This window comes from Felis catus, chromosome B3 (assembly GCF_018350175.1).
Source record: "Felis catus isolate Fca126 chromosome B3, F.catus_Fca126_mat1.0, whole genome shotgun sequence".
NCBI classification, from domain to species: Eukaryota; Metazoa; Chordata; class Mammalia; order Carnivora; family Felidae; genus Felis; species Felis catus.
The window spans coordinates 87,853,218-87,865,715 of record NC_058373.1 but is presented as its reverse complement, the minus strand read 5'-3'; the positions used below and the strand labels follow the sequence as shown (position 1 = coordinate 87,865,715).

General features: G+C 38.6%; 1 protein-coding gene across 6 annotated transcripts in view; it reads left to right on the top strand.

Annotated features, from left to right (window-relative positions):
• SEC23A (SEC23 homolog A, COPII coat complex component) overlaps nt 1–12,133 on the top strand; it is a 67,560-nt gene extending 55,427 nt beyond the window's left edge. For all 6 annotated transcript variants that reach the window (XM_045059839.1, XM_045059840.1, XM_011283203.4 and 3 more), the window contains one exon: nt 10,742–12,133. In XM_045059839.1, the coding sequence (XP_044915774.1) occupies nt 10,742–10,831 (90 nt within the window). In that variant the 3' untranslated portion in view covers nt 10,832–12,133. The remainder of the gene's footprint in view (nt 1–10,741) is intronic.
• The last annotated feature ends 365 nt before the right edge of the window (nt 12,134–12,498 follow it).

Genomic DNA, 12,498 nt, shown 5'->3' with positions numbered 1-12,498 from the left:
AATATAGTGTATAAGATAGGAAGTGATGATTTAAGCTAATACTAGGACATGAACTACAAAAGGGCCACACATAGTAAGTTGGAGAGGTCAGGGATTGTAGTTGAATAAGAGTGGCAAGAAGCCTGGAAATCATTGTTAATATATTTTAATTTTTTTAAATGTCCTACCTCTTGATACAGTATATCAACATTTATTGAGTGTCCAATGTACAGGATTCTGTATTGGTACTTTAGAGTACATAGTGATCATCCTCTTTTTTTTTTTTTTTTTTTTTTTATGTTTCAGGTTCTTATTTAAATTCTAGTTAGTTAACATACAGTGTAATATTTGTTTCAGGAGTAGAATTTAGTGATTCATCGTTTTTATCATCCCTGCTTTTTTTTTTTTTTTTTTTAATGTTTATTTATATTTTGAGAGAGACAGAGACAGAGCGTGAGTTGTGGAGGGGCAGAGAGAGAGGGAGACACAGAGTCTGAAGCAGGCTCCAGGCTCCGAGCTGTCAGCACAGAGCCTGACACGGGGCTTGAACTCACGAGCCATGAGATCATGACCTGAGCCCAAGTCAGACACTTAACCAACTGAGCCACCCAGGTGCCCCCTTGATCATCCCTGCTTTTAAAGAGTTTGTAGTCTAGTATTAGGAAGAGATACATATCTGAGTAATTAAAATACACGAGTCATTATAAGATGTTCTTTTAGAAAGATATAAAATATAGAGGGTTTAGAGAAGGAAGAGAGGAAGAGAGCACATGGTGGCAGCAGGAGACAGTGTGTGATAAGAAAAGAGCTCAGGAGAGGGGACATTTCCTTATAGAATGGTTACTATTTGAAGAAGTAGAAATTGTATGAGGAAGGGAATTCAGGTAGAGGACAGTAAGGTACAGGGACATATAGGGATGAATAGAACAATAAACTGGAAATGTATTGTGCAGTTAAATTGTAGAGGATTTTGAATGCCAGATTGAGTGCTGAGGAGCTGAATCTATTGGTAAGTAATAAAACATTACTAAAGGCTTTTGGGCAGAGGAGCAAATTTGAGTCTTAGAAAATATAGTTGAATCTTAAGATTAATTGAGAACAGTCTGTAGGTTGAAACTATATTTTGAAGTAATCCAAATGAGGGGGATTGAAGGCAAGATAGTGAAAAGGAATAGATTTTGGTGATATTTTAAAAGTGGAACCAGTGAGATTTGCTAGAAGTTGTAGGAAAGTAAAAGTTAGTCTAAGGCAAGATCGCTAAATGCAAAATCTGAATTCTGATTGGATTCTAGATTAGAGAAAACAGCTATAAAGAACATAAATGGGATGATTTGTATCCCATTTGAATATGGACCATATATCAGATACAGGTATAATATTAAATTTCTGGAGTGTGATTCTGCTGTTGTGGTTATATAGGAGGGTGTCCTTGACCTTGGGAGATATATCCTGAAGTGTTTGGGGGTGGGGCACCTGATTGGCTCAGTCGGTTAAGCATCCGACTTTGGCTCAGGTCATGATCTTGCAGTTCATGCATTTGAGTCCCGTGTTGGGGTCTGTGCTGACAGCTTGGAGCCTGGAGCCTGCTTCAGATTCTGTGTTTCTCTCTCTCTCTGCTTCTCCCCTGCTCATACTCTGTGTATCTTTAAAAAATAAATAAACATTTAAAAAAAAACTGGGGGTAAAATATCATGAAGTGTTCAACTTACAGAAATGATTCAACAAAAAAAAAAGGAGAGGAAGAATATATAGAAACAAAGCAAATGTGGCAAAATAAAATGTTAATCAGTGAATTTAGGTAGAATATGTGGGTGTTCATTGTACTTTTTTCTCAACTGTTCTGTAGGTTTGAATGTTTAAAAAATAGTTGAGGGAGGGGCGCCTGGATGGCACAGTTAGGTGTCCAACTTCGGCTCAGGTCACGATTTCGCAGTTTGTGAGTTCGAGTCCTGCGTCGGGCTCTGTGCTGACAGCTCAGAGCCTGGAGCCTGCTTCAGATTCTCCTTCTCTCCTTCTTTCTCCTTCTCTCTCCTTCTCTCTCTTCCTTCTCTCCTTCCCTTCTCCCACTTGTGCTCTGTCTCTCTCTATCAAAAATAAATAAATGTAAAAAATAATTGAGGGAGTACAAGGTAAATGTAGGGTTTTAAGCCTGGGTAACTAGGAGAACATGTGCCAGTAAGTGGGAAGGTAGAGAGAAAACGTTTGATTTTAGGCACGTTGAGTTTGAGGTAACATCTAGATGGCCAAATTGAGCAGGCTGTTAGAAATTTGGGTTTGGTGATGAGGCAAGGATGTGAAAGTTGATCATGGACAAGTTATATTTAAAGTCATCAGTGTTACTTGTCCAAGGAAAGTGCAGAGAGGCAGAGGAAGGATGAGATAAAACCTTGAGGAAGTACAAGTGGTAGGAGTATTTTATAAATAATCACAGAGGTGGGAGGAAAATGAAAAGAATACTATACCATGGCATAATAGGTGAGGGGAGGACTTTATAGAAAAAAGAAGCAAGAGAGTTAACAGATTCTGAGATGCTGCAGATGTTTGAAGGAGGGTGAGGGTAGATGGATTTCAAGGGTCATTTGTGGCCCTGGTAAGCAGTTATTTTATTTTATTTTATTTTATTTTATTTTATTTTATTTTATTTTATTTTATTTTATTTTATTTTATTTATTTTTTTAATGTTTATTTATTTTTGAGAGAGAGACAGAGTGTGAACAGGGGAGGGGCAGAGACAGAGGGAGGCGTAGAATCTGAAGCAGGCTCTAGGCTCTGAGCTGTCAGCACAGAACCAAACGTGGGGCTCAAACTCATGAACTGTGAGATCATGACCTCAGCCCAAGTCGGACATTTAACTGACTGAGCTACCCAGCACCCCTCTGGTAGGCAGTTTTATTTTATTTAAAAAAAAAATTTTTTTTAACGTTTATTTATTTTTGAGACAGAGAGACACAGAGCATGAACGGGGGAGGGTCACAGAGAGAGGGAGACACAGAATCTGAAACAGGCTCCAGGCTCTGAGCTGTCAGCACAGAGCCCGACGCGGGGCTTGAACCCACCGACCGCGAGATCGTGACCTGAGCCGAAGTCAGACGCTTAACCGACTAAGCCACCCAGGCACCCCTCTGGTAGGCAGTTTTAAATAGTGGTTGAGTAGAAGATAGATTGTAAGGAATTAGTGGGTGCTAAAGAAGTGGAGGTTGTAATTGTAAATGGTTCTTTTGCAAATTTAGCCTGATTTTAAGTAATAGGATAGAAGGTTGATTGTTATTAGGGTAAAGGCACGGAGTTTATTTGTAGACTAAGTATAAGATGCTGACAAAATAACAGCTTATAACAGCTTATAGATATTTAAGATCCTCAAAAGCAGATCATGTGATCACAAGCACGATATGGAGTTTCAGCATTGGTAAGGAGGCAGGACATTTATTTCTGCAAAAGCAAATGGTATGAAGGGTGATGACAGAGAAGGACATTGAGGAGAGAAAGCTCACATTGGGTAATTGCCTATTTCTTTTCAGTAATGGTGAATTATTTGCTAAGAGTGAGAAATGCTAGGGGTAAAGAACTAGAAAATAGAAAAGATGTTAAAACAGCTATCAGGAGGGGCGCCTGGGTGTCTCAGTCGGTTAAGCATCAGACTTCGGCTCAGGTCATAATCTCGCAGTCTGTGAGTTCGAGCCCCGTGTCGGGCTCTGTGCTGACAGCTCAGAGCCTGGAGCCAGTTTCAGATTCTGTGTCTCCCTCTCTCTCTGACCCTCCCCCGTTCATGCTCTGTCTCTCTCTGTCTCAAAAAAAAAAAAAAAATAAACGTTAAAAAAACAAAAAACAAACAGCTATACGGAATATAAGAAAGCAACAGCAGGTAAATAAGAAGCTTTTACCGCAGTGAGGGGCCACTTTATTTACTATTAATTTCTGTAGCTTGCTTCCATTATGTTCTTTAGCCATGCTTTATAGTTCAGGCATTGCATCAAAGATGATAGACTTTGGGAGGTGATTTAGCACTTCAGATAAGAAAGATGGACACATTAAAGGGAGTGCAATAATTTAGAGCAATGTTAAATGACTATGAAGTTCAGGCTGGGTAGAAAATAAATGAAGCAGTGATTAGGATGAAGATGCCTTCCGTTTGAATATAGAGGTGCCTCAATATTTTGCCCTCATTTCTCTGCATACACTCTTCTTCTGGGCAATTGCATACATCCTGTGTCTTCAGCTTTCATCTGAGGCTAACTTACAAACCTCTCCCTTTGGTTTGGCCTCACATTGAGCTATAGACTGTTACACATCACTTGAGTTTCCTGTAGACATTTCATAAGCTGTGTGTGCCAACTTGAACTTCTCTTTCATACCATCTTGTTCTGCCTGACTTTCTCATTTTTACAGAGGGCCCCACCATATCTCATTTCCCAAGGCTTGGAACTGTAGTCATTTGCATTTTATTTTCTCCCTTCTGTCTCTAACTATTCACAAATGGTTGGATCTGTTTCCCTTATCTGTTCCCTCCTTTCCCGGTCACTAACTGAGGTCAAGCCCTGTTACTGTTCACATAGACTGTCAGTGCTTCAGCCCTTTTCTTTCCATTTTGGCACTGGCCAGAGTAGTCTCTGTAATGCAGTTCTTGGTCAGAGTACTTCCTAGAAATCTTTAATCTTAAATAACCCCTTATGGAATTACATATAAACTCTTTATAAGACCTTCTTTTGAGGGTCATTTATGGCATAATCCAAATAAGTTTTCCCACTTTTAGCTACTGTTTAGTCTTATTCCACTTTGAATATACTAAGCATGTTACTCTCTGTGTGACTTGTCCCTATCACCACTTGTACACATGGTAGCCATCCATCAAGGCTGAGTTCAAAGTTCACTTACTCCTTGAAATTTTTTCTGTCATTGCATGACTTGATTTGTATACTATCTCTGCCCCTTCATTCCTTATTTTCATCCATTAAAAAAAATTTTTTTTTAACATTTATTCATTTTTGAGAGTGAGAGAGACAGAGCATGAGCAGGGGAGGGGCAGAGAGAGAGGGAGACACAGAATCAGAAGGCTCCAGGCTCCAAGCTGTCGGCACAGGGCCCGATGCGGGGCTCGGACTCATGGACTGCGAGATCATGACCTGAGCCGAAGTCAGACGCTCAACCGACCGAGCCACCCAGGTGCCCCTCATCCATTTCTGATGGGTCTTATCCCTCCCGTTAGATTATAAGTTGCTTGGGAGTAATAGCTATGTCCTTTTAATTTTTGACTTTCCACAGTACTTAAACGTAGCATGTATTGAGTATTACAGATCTGGGCAGGAGAACAGAGATTAGAGTATGGGAGCTTTGTGGAGGTGTTCAGGAGTTAAGGAGCATTTATGATATAGATAAATAAGTTGAATCCATGGTCTAAAAGTTCTGAAAGGTAAGGTTTTTATAGTGAGGACAGGAGCTCACTCTCGGAAGATGTAGAAAGAGTATATAGCACATGAGAGTAAAAAATGTATGCCCATATAATGGATATACATATACATCATCAGTATCACCCTCTACCCCATTCCACTTGCTGTAGAACAAAAAGCCAACTATGACGTGGAATTTTGGAATACAGAATGTACCATAAGTCAGCCTTTCCATTATACTTTAGTTATCTGAGTACTGGTTTTAGTTCTGGATCTCACAACTAAAGAGAAACTTGTTTAGGGAAAAAAGTTGCAAGAAAACAGGAAAGTAGCACCAGTTAATAAAGTTCATGAAAATGGTGATTAATCGTCAATATGGAGAAGGGGAGGTTGAAGGATACTTTAAAATAGTATTTGTCGGGTCCCCTATCAAATGCTCTGAGGGGCCAGGTGACTAACAGATGAGTGAAGCTGTATGAATATAAGAAAATCTGATACTCTCATTGTGAAGAGGCAATACCTGGGGTCAGAGGGCTCATGGGAAGGATACAGAAATCCTTTTCCAAAGGGGGTAACTGTTCCTCCCCTCCAGCTGATTGTTGCCATTCACATAATTTAGTTAACAAAATGTTGTGAGCCCACATTAATGCAGACCAAATAAAATATATCTTTGTAGCTTAATTTCTACATTAAAAAATATAGTTTAGGGGCACCTGGGTGGCTCAGTCAGTTAAGCGTCCAACTTGGAGTCAGGTCATGATCTCACAGTTCATGGGTTTGAGCCCCGCATCTGGCTCTGTGCTGACAGCTCAGAGTCTGGAGCCTGCTTCGGATTCTGTGTCTCCCTCTCTCTCTGCCCCTCCACTGCTCACGCTCTGTCTCCCTCTCTCAAAAATAAACATTTAAAAAAAAATTTTTTTTAATGTAGTTTAGATCATGTAAATAATAACTTGCTTCTTGCTTTTCTGGGTTTAAATTACAACATGGGGGCACCTGGTTGACTCGGTAGAGCATGCGACTCTCGACCTCGGGGTCGTGAGTTCAAGCCCCACATTGGGCATGGAGCCTACTTAAAAAAAAATTACAACATGGAGATGTAGTTGGTAGACTTATAAAGAACTTGTTGAGCCGTTAAACATGGAGAAACATCATTCTGGGCTGGTAGTTGAAACCTCTATAAGTTTTCAAAGTCTTCTCTTTGCCTTTTCTTCCTTGTGTATTACAGAGTTTAATACGTGCTTGATATGCACGGTAAGACTTGGTAAATATTAGTTTTTCTTGTTATCAATGGGGAAAAAAATTAAGTCTCTCCCTAAAGATATTTTAAATAGGAAAGAAAATCTGTTTTAAACTTTGAAGTTTAATTATTCTAGCCTGGAAGCAAAGGCATTAGAGGCATAAATGAGAGCCCTAAGGTCTTTCTTGACCTATGATTTTTGTAAATTATGCTAATATTTTTATAGATATCATAACTAATAAATTGAATCTATGCTGTTTTAGTTACTGTGCTAAGATTTTTATGCAGTCCTATTTAATCATCAAAACACTCTTATGAGGGAGTACTATTAACTGTATTTTTCAGAAGAGGAAAGTGAGGCTTATATAGCTTAAGTAACTTATCCAGGATCACATAGGCAAATTATGGCAGGTCTGGATTTGACTCTAGGCCTTTATGACTGGAGAATCTGAATTTTTAATCATTAAATTAAATTGATGATTGCTATTTAGGAAGTTAACTTGGTAGCCAGGCATTTTACTAAAAATTATACAATCTTACACTTTAGTTTTCTTTTTGTCAGAAATCGAGTCCCCAGTGAGTTTTATCTATGGATGGCCTGAAGAGGGCACCACAGCAACACTGTTTCCCCATTGCTTGTAGTGCTTCATATACTAAATGATATAAAGTTTAGATCTTTCTGCCTGAACCTGGATATATTTTAAGGAGGAAAAAGGCACAGTTGAAAAATTAAGATCAATCAGCTGCAAGTTTTTGATAAGTTTGAGGTGACCGTTACTATTTATAATTTCAAATAAGATCTCTACAGTATATAAATTAGAAAATTGATATATATTTTGCCTTGACCAGGAGAAATAGATCTGAGATTGGGTGAATTGAGGTGGAAAATGTGTAAATTGAAGAAAAATCAGGAATAGTTGCAGAAAGAAAAAATCCAAGAGCTATCAGTTATTACTAGTCTAAGTCATATTTTTGAGACCTTTGCTTCTCTGTGTTAACTGTGAATGTTGAATAAGGAAAGATATTTCAGTGTTATAAAATAATAGGTTTTTCAGAAAAGGTAATAATGATAATAGTTGAAACATGTATTCCTGTTGTGTGTGTCAGGTATTCTGTTTCTTTATACAGTTGAACTTATTTAATCATTATAACAACCATGTGAAATAGGTCCTGTTATTATCCTTATTTTAAATATGAGGAAACTAAGACACAGAGGGGTTAAGTAACTTCCTCAAAGTCATACAGGCAGTAAGTGGCTGAGCAAGGAATTGAGCCCATGCAGTCTGGCTCCAAACTCCAAGCTGTTAATCCCAGTGCTATTGTCTCCCTTCCTTAACAAGTTTTAAAATTCTTATAATTAGCTCATGAAAATACATAATAAAATGGACTTTTCTTTATTCAGCAGAAGTTATGGCAGGTCTGTGGCTATGCCAGACTAGAATTTACAAGAGCTATAAATTTCCATCTTACAGTTGATCCTCACTTGCTGATCTCTGAAAATTACCTAACTACTTTGTTTTAGATTTTTTATATTTACTTATAAATGAGAACTTGAGTGTTAGGTGAAAAATTTAAAAATCCAGATATAAAATCTAGAAAACCTTTTTTAAAAAAATTTTTATTTATTTATTTTGAGAGAGACAGAGAAAGAAAGAGCAAGTGGGGGAGGGGCAGAAAACGAGAATCCCAAGCAAGAATCCTGGGGTTCAATCCCAGGAACTGTGAGATCATGACTTGGGCTGAAATCAAGAGTCAGATAGATTCTCAACTGACTGAGCCACCCAAGCACCCCTAGAAAACCTTTTTCATTATTAGTGGATTGGATTACCAGGGTCATTCTGTCAACACAGTTTTTATTAAAATAAAGGATAGGAATTTTCCCTAACTCCTGTTACTTAGAACCCACAGAGATCAATTAAAGTGACTTGAATGAAAAGTTATAAGAATAGTTTATTTTAAAAATGCTGTGTGGATGCCTGGGTGGCTCAGTCAGTTAAGTGTCTGACTTTGGATCTGGCCATGATCTCACAGTTCATGAGTTTGAGCCTTGCATTGGGCTCTCTGCTGTCAGCACAGAGCCTGCTTCAGATTCTCTGTCCCCTTCTCTGTCTGCCCCTCCCGCACTTGTTCTCTCTTTCCCTCTCTCTCAAAAAAACAAAAATTTAAAAATAAATAAAAATACTGTAAATATTCTTCCTTCCAACTGGCATTTCTGTTAAAATATGTGCAGTTTTTTTTTTTTTTTAAAGTAGGGGGGAGAGGGCCAGAGAGAAAGGGAGAGAGAATTTCAAGCAGACTCCATGCTCAGTGCAGAGCCCAACGTGGGGCTTGATCCTGGGATTCTGGGATCATGACCTGAGCCAAAATCAAGAGTCAGATGCTCAACTGACTGAGCCACCCAGGTGCCCCCAAATATGTGCAATATTATTTTCCTTATTTTTCTTTTTTTTTATTTGAGAGAGAGCTTGTGAGCAGGGGCGAGGGGCAGAGGGAGAGGGAGAACAAGAGAACCTCAAGTAGGCTCCATGTTCAGCACAGAGCCTGACATGGGGCTCTATCCCATGACCCTGGAATTATGACCTGAGCTGAAAGCAAGAGTGGATACTCAACCAGCTGAGCCACCCTGGTGCCCCGAAATATGTGCAATTTTATTTTTTTATTTTTATTTTAGAGAGAAAGCGAGGGAGCACAAGCAGGAGAGAGGGAGAGAGGGGGAAAGAGAGAAGAGAGGGAGGGGGGGGGGAGAGAGAGAGAGAGGGAGAGAGAATCTTGAAAAGGCTGCATGCTGAGTGTGGAGTCCAGTGCGGGGCTCTATCCCATGACCTTGGCCAAAATCAAGAATCAGAAGCCCCAAATCAAGAGTCAGAAGCTCAACCGACTAAGCCACCCAGGTGCCTCTCAAGTGTATTTTAGTAGGCAGCAATAATCTCACCAAGAGAGATTTATTCCTTAGTAGTGATAAAAGCGGCAATACAGTCAAGACAAATGAGCACTTACTTTAGTACTATAAAGATTAAGTTGGGTCTGGAGCTATTCTGATTCTGCGGTGCAGATCTGATGCTGACCACTTACTGGTAATGCAGATTCTGCAAGTGAAAGGACATGGTTCAGAACAAGACTGCCCCCAACTTCAGATGCCAGCTGCAGGTGGGATCCCAGGTTCCCTGTACTTCTGACCAACTAGCTACAGATCTGTGTGTGTGTGTGTGTGTGTGTGCGCGCGCGCGCGTGCGCGTGCGTGTGTGTGTGTGTGTGTGTGTGTGTGTGGTTGTAGGGGGTGGCTTCCCCACAAGCCCCCTCTCAGGTTTGATAATTCCCTAGAACAACTCACAGAACTCAGGAGAGCACTGTTACTTATGATCACAGTTTTATTTTAAAGATTACAAATAAGGATTAGCGAAGAGACCCACAGAGTGAGGTCTGGAAGGGTTCTAGATAGAGCTTTTGTGCTCTTTCTCTGTAGAATCAGGATATGTCTCCCTCCTAGCATTGACAAATTTGTTAAACAGGAAGCTCCACTGAGCTTTGGTATCCAGAGTTACTTGTTTGTTTCTTTACTTCCAGCCAGGATTGATTGAATCTCCAGCTCCCTTCCTCTTTTCCCTCCCTTCACCTCACTTCCCTTCCCTAGAGGTCAGGCTGTCTTAAATCCCCCCACCCCACCCTCTAATCATACTGATCTTTCTGGTGATTGGCCCTCATCCTGAGTTATCTCATCTCAAAGCGTAAACTCAAGTGTGATCTGAGGGCTTATGAATAACAAAGACACTATGTTTTCAAAGACACTATGTTAGGAAATTCCAAGGAATTTCCCTCTCAGGAACCTGGGACTAAGTAAGGCCAGTCAGATTCTGTATTATACAACTGGAGCATAGGCATTATTCTGCTTACAGTGATTTTCTTGTGATTTATTTATTTATTTATTTACTTATTTACATTTTAAAAAATGTTTATTCCTTTATTTTTGAGAGAGAGAGAGAAAGAGAGAGAGTAGAGAGAGTATGAGCACACATGTGCACAAGCCGGGGAGGGGCAGAGAGAGAGAGGGAGACGGGATCCAAAGCAGGCTCTGTGCTGTCAGCACACTCTATGTTAAAACTGCTATGTTTTAATCATAGCAAATATCTTTCTTTTCTTCCAGGAGTCTGGAGCACCTATTCTCACAGATGATGTTAGTTTACAAGTGTTTATGGATCACTTGAAGAAACTTGCTGTGTCAAGTGCTGCTTGAAGTGCTAAACATATTAAGGACACTTAAGATGAAATAATACTTCAATTTCCTTTTTCAGTTTATCTGTGGAAACCAATACAGGTATCTCTCTAGACTCTTTGTATTAGTATGGTTTGAGACATGTGGAAAAATGTTCACATTTGTAGAATAAGCTGGAATATAAGAGCAATAAGAACAAATTTATTTTGCTTGCCACAGTATTATGGCTGGTTTTAGAAATCTGAGGTCTTTATAACTTAATTATGTTAAAGAGTTGAAATAGAGTTGGCCTTGCACTACAGAGACATAACTCATTCGTATATTGCAGAAAAATACAAAGTGGCACTGAATGTCCTTGCTGACTTTTTGAAAACTTGTTTCTTGATTTTAACCAAGTAAGCAAAATCATTGACAGTAATGATAAATGTGAACATTTTTGCCTATTCATTGAAATATATCTGTGATTTTCAAGCACTTATGTATACACCTTTTTCTGTACTTATTCTGTTAAGGCAGATTTATTTTTATGATGATTTGTTTAGGAATTATTTGACTTTATATATGGTAATTTTCATGAAGATAATTTAATGTTTTTGGTCATTTGGAAAAATAGTTTAGAGATGGAAAGTTTTTTGGGGTAACAATCCCACAACTGACAAATGTGAAATTCCCATAAAATACCCAACCTATGTAATGAGACGTGATAAGTTTTTTAAAAAGGGAGATAGAAAATAAACCATTTTGTCAGAATGCGTTTTAGGAAGGCTTTGCAGTAAAATAACTGTCATCACTACTAAAGCAAATTTGGTTTTTACTGCATGGTTATGTTGTTTCCCCTTGTTTTTCTGAGGTAAATTTTACATTATATCCTTCAGTATTTTAACACTATTTTGGGAGTTTACATATTATTTCTTATTTCTGCTTCCATATTGTGAAATGTATTAAGTTCTTACTCAAACAGTATTATATAATATTTTGTTGAATTATATCATGTGGTGATGCTCAGTTTTATTTTGATTTATTCATTAGTATAATTCACTTTTACCTTTTAAAGTTTACTTGTAGCAAATGTTTACATTGCTAAAGCCAGATATGTTTGACAATGAAATTTATATCAAGTACTGCAAATAAAAGGTGGTGCTATGATAAATGCTTGGAAGGACAGTTTGATGATTGTACTTGCATGAACACAATCGTATGATAAAACAGAAACTTAAAAAAAATGTTTATATGTTGTATTCAATTAAATAAATTGCTCTGTTCCATTTTATTTGAATTGAACTGTGCTAGGCCTAAATACCAATAAAATATACTTTTTCCGTGTTTTCCTGCTTATTTCAAAGTCTAATAAAGCCTGAGAAGCCTGATGTAAAATTAGAGCAATTATAAAATCTGCTATGAGTAGATTAAAAAGTATTCATTTTTTAAGAATAGCTTTATTGGGGTATAATTCACACACCCACACAATTCACCCATTTAAAGTGTACAGCTCAGAGGTTTTTAGAATATTCAGAGTTGTGTAATCATCGACCACAGTTATTTTAAATGTTTTTATGTATTTTTGAGGAAGAGAGGAAGAGCACAAACAGGGGAGGGGCAGAGAAAGAGGGAGACGGGGGTGTGAAGCAGACTCTGCAGTGACAGCAGAGAGCCTGATGTGGGAGTCAGACTCACAAGCTGTGAGATCA